General features: G+C 47.8%; 2 protein-coding genes across 2 annotated transcripts in view; both read right to left on the bottom strand.

Moving 5' to 3' along the window:
• LOC131136273 (titin-like) overlaps nucleotides 1–15,303 on the bottom strand; it is a 171,937-nt gene that overhangs the window by 120,838 nt on the left and 35,796 nt on the right. The window contains 9 exon segments of the mRNA XM_078795446.1: nucleotides 867–1,154; nucleotides 1,304–1,594; nucleotides 11,425–11,703; nucleotides 11,800–12,078; nucleotides 12,834–13,115; nucleotides 13,196–13,474; nucleotides 13,562–13,849; nucleotides 13,933–14,211; nucleotides 14,290–14,571. Of these exon segments, the coding sequence (XP_078651572.1) occupies nucleotides 867–1,154; nucleotides 1,304–1,594; nucleotides 11,425–11,703; nucleotides 11,800–12,078; nucleotides 12,834–13,115; nucleotides 13,196–13,474; nucleotides 13,562–13,849; nucleotides 13,933–14,211; nucleotides 14,290–14,571 (2,547 nt within the window).
• LOC144901554 (titin-like) lies at nucleotides 2,455–11,248 on the bottom strand. The gene is made up of 19 exons (XM_078795368.1): nucleotides 11,077–11,248; nucleotides 10,718–11,005; nucleotides 10,367–10,645; nucleotides 10,010–10,291; nucleotides 9,642–9,911; nucleotides 8,076–8,273; nucleotides 7,717–7,995; nucleotides 7,349–7,636; nucleotides 6,997–7,275; nucleotides 6,592–6,873; nucleotides 5,266–5,511; nucleotides 4,886–5,167; nucleotides 4,522–4,800; nucleotides 4,141–4,428; nucleotides 3,783–4,061; nucleotides 3,428–3,709; nucleotides 3,080–3,358; nucleotides 2,623–2,901; nucleotides 2,455–2,558 (listed from the first exon to the last, which is right to left on the bottom strand). The coding sequence occupies exons 1-19, from the start codon at nucleotides 11,246–11,248 to the stop codon at nucleotides 2,455–2,457; spliced, it is 4,935 nt and encodes a 1,644-aa protein (XP_078651494.1).

Genomic DNA, 15,303 nt, shown 5'->3' with positions numbered 1-15,303 from the left:
TCCAACCATTCGTCCATCCATCCATCCAACTGTCTGTACGTCCGTCCATCCATTCATCCTTCCATCCAACCATCCATCCGTCGAACCATCCAACATCCATCCTTCCATCCAACATCCATCCATCCCTCCATCCGTCTGTCCGTCCATCCATTCATCCATCCATCCATCAACCATCCATTCATCCATCCATCTGTCCATCCATCCAACCATCCGTCCATCCATCAACCATCCATTCATCCATCCATCTGTCTGTCCATCCATCCATCCATCCAACATCCATCCAACCAATCATCCATCCATCCCTCCATCCATCTGTTCGTCCATCTGTCCGTCCGTCCGTCCAGCCATTCATCCAACCATCCATCCATCCATCAACCATCCATTCATCCATCCATCTGTCCGTCCATCCATCCATCCAACCATCCGTCCATCCATCCAACCAATCGTCCACCCATCCCTCCATCCGTCTGTCCATCCATCTGTCCGTCCGTCCGTCCATCCATTCATCCAACCATCAACCATCCATCCATCCATCATCCCTCGATCCATCTGTCCATCCATCCAACCGTCATCCATCCATCCAACCATCCGTCCATCCATCCATCCCCCCATCCCTCAATCCGTCTGTCCGTCCATCTGTCCATCCGTCCGTCCATCCATTCATCCATCCATCCATCAACCATCCATTCATCCATCTGTCCGACCATCCGTCCGTCCATCCATCCAACCATCCATCCATCCATGTATCCATCCAACCATCCATCCATCCATGTATCCATCCATTCATCAATCCATCCATGCAACCAACCACCCACCCATCCAGCCATCCATCCATCCATCCATCCATCCATCCATCCATCAAGTACCTTTGATGGTAACCCTGGCCTTGCAGAAGTCCGTCCCTGCAGCATTGCTGGCCTTGCACAGATAATCTCCTGCAGCAGGTTTGGTCACCTGGCTGATTTCCAAAGAAGCTGTACCATTCACAAACGTGATCTTGGTGCTTGAACTCGACTTGATTTCCCTCCTGTCCTTCATCCAGTGGACGGTGAGTGGAGAAGAGCCGGCAACGTGACATTTCAGGCTCAGATTCTCTCCTTCGCAAAGCGTCACCGGTTGCAGAGGAACATCAAATTTAGGAGGCTTGCTGCTTTCTGAAAGAAGTAGTGTAGATGTTCAGATGAAGAAGAAGGAACGACCAGGAACCTCAGCTAGAACCTCGCTTTCTGTGGCCGCTAGGCTTAGGTGTCCGAACACACATTTGGTGACATAACATGTAAACACAATGAACGGAAACTCATACCTGAGATGGTGAGAGAGACCTGACAGGAAGCTTTCCCAGCCTCGTTGGAGGCCTCGCAGGTATAGGTGCCGCAGTCAGAGGTGCTGGAGTCCCGCACACACAGCACGGCCATGTTGTTCTTAAAGGTGACATCATATTTGTCTGACGCACTGAGTTCTGTGTTGTCCCTGTACCAGGTGATGTGCAGCGGCTGGGAGCCACAAAGCCGAGTCTCCATGGTGACCGTCTTACCCACCGAATCCATCATGGACTCTGGGAGACGCTTGCTGAAGCTGGGAGGAAGTGTGCGTTCTGTCGTGGAGGAAGACAGTCACAATGTGACGGTTTTGCATTCGAACATGAACCAAACTTAACGACCGCAACCTGGCAACAAGTCCAAGTCCAAGTCCAAGCTTTTCAGGAGACCCAAAGTCTCATCAAGACCCATCAAGCAGCAAAAACCAGTCACAAGAAGTTTAGTGTCTTCAATCCGAGGATGAGATGTTCTCATTCAGAGTCTTTGGCCACATCCGCCTTGGTGGACCTCCAATGATGCACGAGCTAAGCGGTCTTGGAGCTTTTTCATAAAGCAAGGATTACCTTACAATTACTACGTAAGTACTACTATGTAAGCACTACTGCATATCTGCTATTAAGTAGTAACCATTACAGGATGTAGCTACAACGCCATAGCAATTACTATGTGAGTACTACTACTGTATGTAAGCACTACTGGTTAAGTACTTTAACTATTACAATGTAGCGACTACCACGTACCGATTACTACATAAGTACTACTATGTAAGCACTACTGCGTATCTGCTATTAAGTAGTAACCACTACAGGATGTAGCTACAACTCGATAGCAATTACTATGTGAGTACTAGTACTGTATGTAAGCACTACTGGTTAAGTACTTTAACTATTACAATGTAGCGACTACCACGTACCAATTAGTACATAAGTACTACTACGCATGCATTGCTCATGCCTTGCACAACACTTGAGGACTCTGTACAGAGCCCTGATGCACTCCCTATCCTGGTCCAGCTCGCTGTCCTTCAAGGTGAACTAAAAGCGAAGCCTTCATGCAGGTTGGCAAGAAAACGGGTTCTCGGGTTCTGGTCCGCCGGATGTTTCATGGTACATTCAAGGCTAATAAAACTACAGAGTCAGAAGTAATCCTCTTGCAGTTGCTTCAGCGTCATGTTATGCTCACAGGCCATGCGGTTAGTCCAGGACCCATTCAGGAGTTTTTGCTGGAAAACCTCATCCACTGACGGCAACAGAGCAGAAAGTAAAAATGTCGTTGTTTTTACAGTTACTCGATGTTCCTTTACCTAAACCGACACGAGCCTGGCAGACGTCACTTCCGGCTCCGTTAGCAATTTCGCAAGAGTACACCCCGGCTGCTTCCGGCCTGTCGCTGTTGAGGACCTCCAGGACGCAGGTTGAGTCTGTGGTTTTGACATTGTACTGATAGGACGCCCAAATGAGTTTGCCGTCCTTTTTCCACGTGACAAAGACCCTTTGGCTTCCGACGTATTTGCAGGCTAGCTTGAGCGGTTGACCGATTGTAAATGTCGTGTCTTCCAACTTTCTGATGAAGCGAACGGGTTCTGGGAGAAGCAATGCTGATGTTAGACAAGCGTTAATGCACTTCTACGACTACTAGCGCTAATGTTATTAGCATAGTCCAGAGCTCAGCGTGATCCACCTTAGCACCCTGTACCTCGGATCTACCTCGTCAATGAGATTTCTTATACTAAATAACAGAAGAAAAGTCCGAAGCATCACCTGTCACGTTCACGTCACAGCTGGCGGAGGCTGAGCCCACCCGGTTCTCAGCCTTGCAGATGAACTGGCTGCGATCAGACTTGGTAGTCTTAAGCAGTTTCAATGTGGCGAAACCGTTGGCGAAGTCCATCAAACAGTTCTCGGAACGCCGCAGCTTCCCGTCCGCTTTGAACCAAGCTACGGAGATTTCAGGAGTTCCTGCAATCTGGCACTGCAAGGTGACCGGATCACCCAGAGCAACCTCGACCGGTTCCATCTTTTCAAGAAAATACGGTTTCTCTAAAGCGACAATAAGAACGGTTTAGTGTGACAAGAGCGAACACGATATCGAGAGATGCGTATTTATACCTAGAATGGACACTTGGGCATCGCATCTGTCTTTTCCGACTCCGTTGTCGATTTCGCAAGAGTATCGTCCTGCTGCTTCAATCTTGTCGGAGTTAAGAACCTCAAGAATGCAGGAAGTGGACGTAGTGATGACGTTGTACTGGTACGAAGCCCAGACGAAGACGCCATCCTTCTTCCATGTCACATTGACTCTGGGGGTTCCGGCAAACGTCACCTCGAGTCTTAGAGGCTTACCCTTCTCGGAGAAAAGATCCTTCAGCTTTTTCACAAAGTGAACCGGCTCTGTAAGAAGCAATTCCATGATGAGTCATCGGAAGATCGGAGATCGGAAAACTGTAAACAAGTCAAGTCCTACCTTTGACGCACAGGTAAACCGTGCTACTTTCCTTCCCTGCATCGTTAATAACCTGGCAGGTGTACTCTCCCGCGTGGGATAGTTCCACTCTGTGAAGAATCAAACTAGCAACATCTTCATTCAGGGAGATCTCACACCCCCTCCCGTGCTGCATTTCCTTTGTTCCCCGGAACCATTTGACTCTGAGCGGGGAACTGCCTTTCACCTTCGCCGAGAACGACACACTTTTCCCGAGCAGTGTCTCTTGAGCTTCGGGCATTTCCACAAAAGATGGAGGTTCTAGGTTCAAATCACACAAACGGTTTGTAACATCATAACTTTTGTGATGTCTTCTGAACGCCACCAAAGACCCACTGACCTGTCACGTGCATGGAAGCACTGGTCTCACTGGTTCCCATAGAGTTCACGGCTTTGCAAGTATATTTCCCGGAATCCGACACCTTAATGGTTGGAATTCTGAGTTTACAGTTATTATCGGAGCTGCTAATATCACAGTCGGATCCACTTGTGATCTCCTGGCCGTTGTGGAACCAGGAAGTTGTTAAAGGAGCTGAACCCGTCACCTTACATTCCATCTCACCGGGTTTTCCCACCACAAGGTGGGCGTCTCTCAGCTTTCTAATGAAACTAGGAGGAATCATCTTTTCTATTACCAAAAAAAAATTAAAAAAAACAGGTTAGAACATTTTTGGTTGGTTTTCCGAAACGGATTCATAAGAGTGCTTAAGCGACCACCAACCTGAGACAGAGAGTTTGATTTTGCAGGAGGCTGAACCAACGTGGTTTGCAACCTCCAGCCTGTACTCTCCAGCATCAGCTTTATCAGCAGAACGGAGCTTCAGGTGGGCGACTTTCTTTGAGAAGGACATTTGGTACTTAGCCCCGGAAGAAAGTTCTTTGTTGTCCTTGAACCACCTGATTTTCAACTCAGGAGAACCTGACACAGTGACCTCAAAAGCTGCATTTTCTCCTGCCTGCATGTTCAAGGACTCTGGACTTTCCACGATGGCTGCGGGTTCTAGAGATTGGAGAAGGATGTGCTGAGCAACAAAATGGAAGCAGTCGCCGGTTGTGATGTCATAGTTTCATAGACCTCGACTAACCTAAAACCGTCACATGGGAGATACATTCCACAGTTCCGGAATCATTCCTGAGCTGGCAGGTGTACTTCCCTGCGGTGGTGGAATCTACCGTGGGAACCACAAGCGTCACCACGTTGTGCTCAAAGGTAATCTTCCTGTTATCTCCATCTCTCAGAATGTGATCTTGGTCCTGAATCCAAGACACGGTCATGGGCTCGGAGCCTTTGACCGCCGCCGTCAGAGTCAGCCGCTCGCCTGTTTTCACAGACTGGTCGACCATTTTGGTGGTGAAGGCCGGAGGTTCTAAATTGTGACGTTAGAAGTTAGAAGATGAGCTCCAAAGAAACCGCCGGCTAATGTGAACCAACCTTTTAAGCTAATGCTAGCACTGCAGGATTCACTTCCTACACTGTTTGAGACCCTGCACTCGTAGACGCCGACGTCGGCTTGCTCCAGTCTCATGACGTGAAGCGTGGCCGAGCTGCCCTCGCTGATCATCTTGTACTTCCTGCTCTCCTTCAGCGGCCGTTTGTCTTTGTACCAGCTCACCTGCAAACGCGGCGTTCCGTAAATCTCACAGTGCAGGCTTGCATCTTTGCCTTTCACGGCCTCCACTGGGGAAGGGACTTTGGTAAAGGAGGGTGCCTCTGGAAAAAAACATTTCCGTGAATGTGACTCAGCAAGGAAATCTGTACTCCTTTACAAAGACGGCTCAGAGCACGCGATGCAACGGAAAGACTTCACAAGACAACAGGAAGGAAAACTGCGACTATTCCCCTCCTTAAAAACTGACTCATGCTGTGGGATCCCTGATTCATGCGGGATTCTGTGATCCGACTTGAAGGTCCTATATCGCCATGCAGTCTTGGTGGAGTTTTTTACTACTAGTCAATTCCGTCTCCGTCATTCCTTGAGGAACAATCAGTCCAATAAAGATTCGGTCTTGGAACAAAAAACACTAAACTCATCACACACCAACTTAACACTCAAAAGGTATAATTATGAAACCAGCGCAACTGAATCATTCATTCATTCATTCATTTTCTACCAGTTTTTCCTTACGAGGGTCGAGGGGGTGCTGGAGCCTATCCCAGCTGTCTTTTGGCGAAAGGCGGAGTCCACCCTGGACTGGGGGGCCAACGAATCACAGGGCACATATAGACAAACAACCATTCACACTCACATTCATACCTATGGACAATTTGGAGTGGCCAATTAACCTAGCATGTTTTTGGAATGTGTTCATCACACACCAACTTAACACTCAAAAGGTATAATTATGAAACCAGCTCAACCGAATCATTAATTCATTCATTTTCTACCGCTTATTCTCACGAGGGTCGCAGGGGGTGCTGGAGCCTATCCCAGCTGTCTTCGGACGAGAGGCGGGGTACACCCTGGACCGGTGGCCAGCCAATCACAGGGCACATATAGACAAACAACCATTCACACTCACATTCATAATTTGGAGTGGCCAATTAGCCTAGCATGTTTTTGGAATGTGGGAGGAAACCGGAGTACCCGGAGAAAACCCACGCATGCACGGGGAGAACATGAAAACTCCACACAGAGATGTCCGAGGGTGGAATTGAACCCTGGTCTCCTAGCTGTGAGGTCTGCGCGCTAACCACTAGACCGCCGTGCCACCCGAAACAAAAAAAAACAAAATGCTGGAATTCCGCATTCCTTGTGTTCATGCAACAAAAAGAAACCATGGGATATCTGACCTTGCACCGTGAGCACGGTGCTGCAGCTCACACTGCCGGCATCGTTCTGAGCCTCGCACGTGTAAACGCCATTGTCATGGAGCCCCGCGGAGCAAAGCTGGAGATGCGCCGTGGAGTCCACCAACGTGGTTTTAAAGTTGTCTCCGTCCGTGATCTGTTCATCGTTTTTGAACCAGCACACACCGAGTGGCTGCGCGGTGGACAGTTTACATTCCAAGCGGAGCGCCTCGCTCAGCTTCACAAAGGTTTTGGGAAGAAGTTTCAGGACAAACTGTGGTGGTTCTGCAAAGTTAAAAAAAAAACATTTAGTCAGCTGAGTTTGGGCATGCAACGTCGTGATGGAGAAGCAGTCAGGTGAAGAAGATGCTTGGTGGTCGTCACCGTGATAAAAAAAAAAAGTCCAACCTTTCACCGATAATTGAGCCGCACTTCTTATAGCGCCCGCTTCATTGCTAACATGGCAAGAATAATTTCCACTCTGCTGGTTCCCGACTGAGTCCAGTTGCAGGGAAGAAGAGTATTCATCCTGTGTGATGCGACATGATGGACCAGCCATCAGTTCCACGTCGTCTTTCACCCATTTCACCGTGAAAGGTGCCGTTCCTTCAAAGATGCTTTGGAAAACCACCGTGGTTTTTGGAACCACGGCCTGAGACTCGGGTTCCACCGTGAACCGCGGTGGCGCTAAATAAAATCCACACAGAAGAAATATTTAAAAACGAGAAAAGTTGCAAAATGGTGACGTGCTAATGCAAACCTTTAGCGGTGACAACGGCGCTGCACATGCAGCGGCCCGCTTTGTTGCTAAGGTGACACGAGTACTCTCCCGTGTCCCGGCTGTCAGTCAAAACAAACTGCAGCCTGAATGTGTTGCCATCCTGACACATTTCATACTTGGAACCCTCACTGACGGGTTCCTTGCCTTTGGTCCAGGCAACAGATATCGGAAGAGAACCGACCACTTTGCACTCCATGGTGACCACTGAACCCAGAACTGCTTGAATATTTGTTAAAGTCTTTGTGAAAGCGGGCGGGATTTCTTCCTCTGCGTAACATTGACAGACGATTAGAACAGAAACAAACAAACGGTCGAGGAAAAAGTCGAGTCAAATTTAAGCAACAAACCTAAAACCTGCAGCGTGACTTTACAGCGGCATTTTCCCACAGAATTCGTGGCCTCCATAAGATAATCTCCGCCATCTTGCAGATCGCAAGACTGTATATTTAAAATGCTGAGGTCCTTTTCGTGGAACAGATGATATTTCCGACTAGAGTGGAGCTCTCGGCCATCTTTGCTCCAACTTACAACGATTTCAGGACTTCCGACTACTCTGCATTCCAGTTTAACCGGATCTCCACAAGTGACTTTGAGCGTTCCTGGCTTGTCTTGGATGGAAGGAGGTTCTACAACACCAAGCAAACACGTTCACTGCTTTTCTTTTTTCTGTCGATATTGCAAGAATGGCGCATAAAGTCGAAGATACCTTCAACGGTCAACGCCGCAAAGCAGGTTTCCTGTCCGGCTTCGTTTACAACCTGGCAGGCGTATTTCCCGCCGTGACTCGTCTCACATGAAGGAATCTGGAGAGTCGCCACCGAGTTGTCAAACATTCTCTTGACTTTGGGATCTTCCGGGATCCATTTGTCGTCTTTTTGCCAGTTTATGCAAAGAGGCGGAGAACCTTCAACGGTGCAAGAAAAGGTGGCGGCATCTCCCAAAATTGCCGACATATTTTGAATCCTTTGGACAAATCTTGGAGGTACTAATGAAAGAGAAAGGTCATGTTTGAAAAACAAAACACATTTCAGGCCTCCGTGTCACAAACAATTTGGGATGTCCCGACGCTACTTGTTACACTTTTATGACTCTTTTTGCAGTGTGGAATATTAGATAAGGCTGGATTTAACGATCTACTCAGAGAACAGTAGATATGAGAGAATCAGAACCATTGGCTTCATTAAAGGGGACCTATGATGCCTTTTTCCCGCTTGCAATTTTGTGTTAAACAAAATTTCAGGGTACAAAACTTTTTTCGCATTCGGATGTTTGGGATGGCTCTGAACGCTCGGTTTCAGAGCATCAATGCGAGTCGGACTTCTTATAAGGGCATGCCCAGATCGCTGTAGGCCTGCCCTCCCCCCCAGATCTGCTTCATTCGGCCAAGGGTGGGGAAAGACAAAATGAGAAGCCAAAAAGTTACCACTTCCACACAAAACAGGAGGAGAACTCATTCATTTTCTACCGCTTATCCTCACGGGGGGGGGGGGGGGGGGGTGAACATGCAAACTCCACACAGAGATGGCGAAGGGTGGGGAAAGACAAAATGAGAAGCCAAAAAGTTACCACTTCCACACAAAACAGGAGGAGAACTCATTCATTCATTCATTTTCTACCGCTTATCCTCGGGGGGGGGGGGACATGCAAACTCCACACAGAGATGGCGAAGGGTGGGGAAAGACAAAATGAGAAGCCAAAAAGTTACCACTTCCACACAAAACAGGAGAACTCATTCATTCATTTTCTACCGCTTATCCTCACGGGGGGGGGGGGGGGGGGGGTGAACATGCAAACTTCACACAGAGATGGCCGAGGTTGGGGAAGGACAAAATGAGAAGCCAAAAAGTTACCACTTCCACACAAAACAGGAGGAGAACTCATTCATTCATTCATTTTCTACCGCTTATCCTCACAAGGGGGAGGGGGGGGGTGGTGAACATGCAAACTCCACACAGAGATTGGCCGAGGGTGGAATCGAAACTCAATACAAAGGGCCCAAAATGAGCATAATCGGTCCCCGTTAAGCCAGGCCTAATATGACGCTACTTTGAATGCATGATGGGTTTGGTCGTATTAAACTTCCCCGGTTCTGTGCTACAACAGGAAAACCTGTGGGTGACATCACTGTTAGCTGTTAGCCCAACTGTTGTGAACATAATAATGGTGCTGGGTGGAAGATTTTAAACGATATAAGCAGATTTGCCGATATCGGCCCCATATCGATAACAGATCAAAAACCCCTACGAAGAACCAACAAGTCCCCCAAACTAACCTTTCATGGATAGAGTTGCCACGCAAGAACAACTTCCCACCTCGTTGGCAACCACACACTCATAAGAACCAACATCTCGTACTTGGCAGTCAAAGACTTTCAAGGTCATGGGCTCATCCATGAAATACTTGTGGCTGGATTCGATGGGCTTTTTATCTTTGAACCATGTGACCTTAAAGGGAGCACTTCCTGTCACTTTCAGGGCAAACATCGCAGTGCAACCTTTAATGACTTCAAGTGACGGCAGCTCATCAACAAACGCAGGAGGTTCTGAAATAGCATAGAGAAAGATTAACATTGTCTCAGACATGTTGCTTTTTACGTTTTTCCTTGACGTCGACATGAATCGGAATGTTGTCCAAACCGACCTTTCACTTCCACTTGGACGCTGCAACTCTCAGTGCCTGCGTCATTGCGCGCTTCGCAGACGTATTTCCCGATGTCGCTTTCAGCGGCCTGCTGGATCGCTAACGTTGCCACAGAGTTGAGGAAACACATCTTGTGTTTTGAACTCGGTTCAACGGGAACTCCGCCTTTGAACCATCGTACAGTGATTTCCGGAGTGCCGGAAACTTTGCACTCTAGGACATGTTTAGCTCCTGCTTTCACTACGGAAAAGCTATCTGGTTTCTCCACAAAAACAGGAGGTTCTGCAAAGATCACAGATGACTTAGTACATGTACCCGAACAAGTAAAGTCAAGTGACGTGAACCGTGGATAATGACCTTCAACGAAGAGGGTGGCTTTGCAGAAAGTTTCGCCGACATTGTTATGGATTTTACAGACGTAAAGTCCAGAATCAGATGTTGTCACGGAGAAAAACTCCAGAGAAGTTGAGCCGTTGTGTCTGATTACAGAACAGTCGGCACTGGAGTGGATCTCTGCGGTGTTTTTATACCATCTCATGGTCAGCGGTGGCGTGCCAGACACGCTAACGTTAAACTTCACCTTTGACCCAGGTAAAACGTTCATCGACTCGGGTCTTTCGGTGATACTGGGTGGTTCTGTTAAAATGGTAAAGCTCATCTGTTATATATCTGTGGAAGTGTTCCATACAATGCAAGAGATGTTCTAACCTTGGACGTGCAAGACAGCAGAACATTTAGAAGATCCAGCTTTGTTGTTAGCCACGCAGGCGTAGCATCCGCTGTCCCGAGTGTCCACAAGACTGACTTCCAGGAACGCGACATTGTCAGCGAAGGAGCATGTGTATTTTTCATCGGTCTGGATGTTGTTGTTGTCCTTCAACCACTGAATGGTCATCGGTAGAGAACCTGATACAAGAGCTTCCAGACGAGCAGAAGATCCTTTGATGGCTTCCGTCTCCTTTAGCTTCCTTGTAAAAGTTGGTTTAATAATCTCATCTGTTGAGTATGAAAATGAGTTAAAGCGGCTGTCGGAGTAAATAAAAAAAGCACCGTACGGTTGATCTGACCTAAGACTGTGACGGCGGCGTCACAAAAAGCTGTGCCGGCGTTGTTTTCAACTTGGCATGTGTAGTCACCGCCATCGCTTTGCTCGGTTTTTAAGATGGTGAGCGCAGACGTGGAGTCTGCACTCAGCACTTTGTATCTCAGACCCGACTTCACTTCTTTTCCGGCCTTCATCCATCTTGACTTGAGTGGCTTTGTGCCGGAGAATCGGCATTCGAGTGTAGCCGGATCACCCTCGGTCACACTGATGGACTTTGAATGTTCTAGAATACTCGGCGGTTCTACGATACCAGAAGAGACTAAATGAGCTGCCAAGAAGAACAAAACGGGTAAAGAACACGAAGACAAACCTGACACGGTGAGGATGGCGGCGCATCGTTTACGACCGGCGGCGTTCTGAGCCTGACATATGTACTTCCCGCCGTGATACACATGCGTGTTCTCCACGGTCAGCACCGCACAGTTCGCTTCAAACGACATCCTGACATGCTCGTTTTCAGTGAGCTCCTGATCGTCCTTGAACCAGGACAGTGTCACGGGAAGCGATCCAGAGACGGTGCATCTCATGGACACGTCTGAGTGCACCACACAGGACATGTCTTCCAGTTTCTGAACAAATGATGGCGGCGCTGGTGGGAAAACGCCACATTCAAAATTCCAAACATATCATTTCCACATTGTTCACAGTCTAATTCCTGGATGCTGCAGCATCGACAGTCACTGACCTGTCAGGGAGATGTTAAAGGAGCAGGACATCTCTCCAACATCGTTAGCCACGGTGCACTGGTACGTGCCCGAGTCTCCGTCATCACAGTTCGAGATTTGAAGAGACACCGTCTCATTCTCAATATTGATCGTATGTCTTTTAGTGTTTCTAAGCAACTTATCATTGTGGAAGAAAGACATGTCAAATGGAGGAGACCCTCGAATGGTTCCTTCCATGACTACGTCAGATCCTTTTACCAGCTCAACCGATTCAAAAGGTCTCAGAAAGGAGGGGGGTTCTAGAAACAAGAAAATGATTCATGGTAAATTCATATCATATTTGAGGCTGTCCATCTCGTCCACATGGTCCTTGTCTGCCGTTATTCTCAATGTTCAACACTAAACTCATCACACACCAACTTAACACTCAAAAGGTATAGTTATGAAACCAGCTCAACCGAATCATTCATTCATTCATTCATTCATTCATTTTCTACCGCTTATCCTCACGAGGGTCACGGGGGTGCTGGAGCCTATCCCAGCTGTCTTCGGACGAGAGGCGGGGTACACCCTGGACTGGTCGCCAGCCAATCACAGGGCACATATAGACAAACAACCATTCACACTCACATTCATACCTATGGACAATTTGGAGTCGCCAATTAACCTAGCATGTTTTTGGAATGTGTTAGTGTTCTTGCAAAGAACACTAAACTCATCACACACCAACTTAACACTCAAAAGGTATAATTATGAAACCAGCTCAACTGAATCATTCATTCATTCATTCATTCATTTTCTACCGCTTATTCTCACAAGGGTCGCAGGGGGTGCTGGAGCCTATCCCAGCTGTCTTTGGGCGAGAGGCGGGGTACACCCTGGACTGGTCGCCAGCCAATCACAGGGCACATATAGACAAACAACCACTCACACTCCTATGGACAATTTGGAGTCACCAATTAACCTAGCATGTTTTTGGAATGTGTTAGTGTTCTTGCAAAGAACACTAAACTCATCACACACCAACTTAACACTCAAGACCAAGACCACAAACCTTTGACTTTAACCGAGCAGCCGCACTCGTCTCTGCCGGCTTGGCTGGATGCCACACAGACATATTCTCCGCTATCGTCGACGGAACACCCGTCCACCTGCAAGTTCGCTAAGGCGCCGTCGAAGGACGCTTTGCATCTGTCGTCACAACTTATGTCCTTGCCGTTCTTAAACCAAGTCACCGTGATCGCAGGCGTGCCGTGCACTTTGCAGGACAACTTGAGCGGCTGCTTGGTTTTCAGCAGCCGTGAAGGCTCAAGCTTAGTAGCAAATGTTGGCGCTTCTGTAGTGAGGACAAAATGGTGAGCAAAAAAAAAAGAATAAATATTTGGGACTTGAGCACAGGACAGAAAGAAGAGGCACCTTTAACAAAGAGGACCGCAGTGCAAGCCACTTTCCCGGCATTGTTGCATACTTGGCACGTGTACTGAGCCGAATCACCGGGATTGACCGAGTGAAGCTCCAAGGAGCTTGAAGAACTTCCCTTCTTAATGAAACATCTCCCACCAGTGAACATTTCTTTCTCCTCTCTGAACCATTTCACAACCAGAGGTGCCGATCCGGTGAAGGCTGCTTTCAAGACAACGTTGGATCCTGGTAAGGAGTCCTGAGCCTTCGGTTCCTCTGTGAAAGCTGGAGGTTCTGGAGTCATATAAAAAAAAAGCATATGCGGTGAATCAACCACCAATGACAAGTCAGCCAGTTCCCGGGAAAGCGAAGAAGTCTAACCTTTGATGGACAAAGTACCGCTGGTCTCACGCTCGCCGGCGTCATTCGAGGCACGGCAAGTATAAACGCCGGCATGGGTCTGCCAAACGTTGCTGATCAGCACAGACGCTTTGTTGTCACTCCAATCAATTGTATAATTAGCATCAGTGTGGAGTTCTTTATTGTCTTTGTACCAAGAAACCACCATAGGTTGTGATCCGGCAACTTTGCACTCTAGGGTAACGCTGCCGCCTATGCTTGCGTTCACTTTCTTTAGCGGTTTGGTGAAGGACGGAGGAACTGTCCGGTCTGTAACATGAATAGATTTACCACACATGTAAGTCTCATCACTGAGTCCACATTCTGATGACATATTTGAGGGTGAAACCAACCGATAACGGTCACTGAGCATGTGCATTGGTCACGTCCGACTTTATTGGACACCTCCATCTTGTACTCTGAGGTGTCGCCCTTCTCTGCCGTGAGAATCTTTAAGATGGCAGTGTTGTCCTTCACGCTCATTCGGTATTTGCGTCCACTCATTATCTCCTTGCCATCCCTAAACCACTTCACTTTCAGTTCTGGGCTTCCAGAGATGGTATACTCCAGCGTGGCGGAATCCCCTGCAGTGATACTGAGGGACTCTGTTTTCTCTAAGATCCTCGCAGGTTCTAAAAGACAACACCGGTTTTAGGTCGTGGGACCACCTAAAAATGAGATGTTTCTGATCAACATAATTATGGTTTAACCTTGAACGGTTAAGCTGGCTTCGCATTTTTGCTGCCCGGCCTCGTTTTCCACCAGGCAAGTATACTTGCCACCATGTTTGATTTCAACAGAAGCGAAGGAGATGCTGGCAATGTTGTTCTCAAACACAAATTTCACATTCGGATCTTCGTCTCTGAGCAACTCAGAGTCTTTCATCCATTTGACCGTGATGGGAGATGAGCCTTTTAGCATTCCCTGCATTTTAACGCTGCTGCCCAGCACTGCTGCGGCACTCTCAATCCTTTTTGTGAACGTCGGAGACTCTGCAGTGGTAGACCCAACCCGGTTACAATCATCACAACATTGTCCGGACAACAAACGTTACGCATCATGTCAATAATGTAGAGACAAGATGTCTCAGTGTCTTAAAAACCTTAAAAACAACAAAATACGTTCATTCATTCAACACTAAACTCATCACACACCAGCTTAACACTCAAAAGGTATAATTATGAAACCAGCTCAACAGAATCATTCATTCATTCATTCATTTTCTACCACTTATCCTCACGAGGGTCACAGGGGTGCTGGAGCCTATCCCAGCTGTCTTCAGCTGAGAGGCGGGGTACACCCTGGCCTGGTCGCCAGCCAATCACAGGGCACATATAGACAAACAACCATTCACACTCACATTCATACCTATGGACAATTTGGAGTGGCCAATTAACCTAGCATGTTTTTGGAATGTGTTAGTGTTCTTGCAAAGAACACTAAACTCATCACACACCAACTTAACACTCAAAAGGTATAATTATGAAACCAGCTCAACTGAATCATTCATTCATTCATTTTCTAAGGCTTATTCTCACGAGGGTCACGGGGCTGCTGGAGCCTATCCCAGCTGTCTTCAGGCGAGAGGCAGGGTACACCCCGGACTGGTCGCCAGCCAATCACAGGGCACATGTAGACAAACAACCATTCACACTCACATTCATACCTATACTCATACCTATCTCCTAGCTGTGAGGTCTGCGCGCTAACCACTAGACCGCCGT

The sequence above is a fragment of the Doryrhamphus excisus genome, linkage group LG12 (assembly GCF_037039965.1).
Source record: "Doryrhamphus excisus strain RoL-2023G ecotype Guam linkage group LG12, RoL_Dexc_Guam_v1.1, whole genome shotgun sequence".
Classification (NCBI taxonomy): Eukaryota; Metazoa; Chordata; class Actinopteri; order Syngnathiformes; family Syngnathidae; genus Doryrhamphus; species Doryrhamphus excisus.
This window is presented reverse-complemented; position numbering and strand designations above follow the sequence as displayed.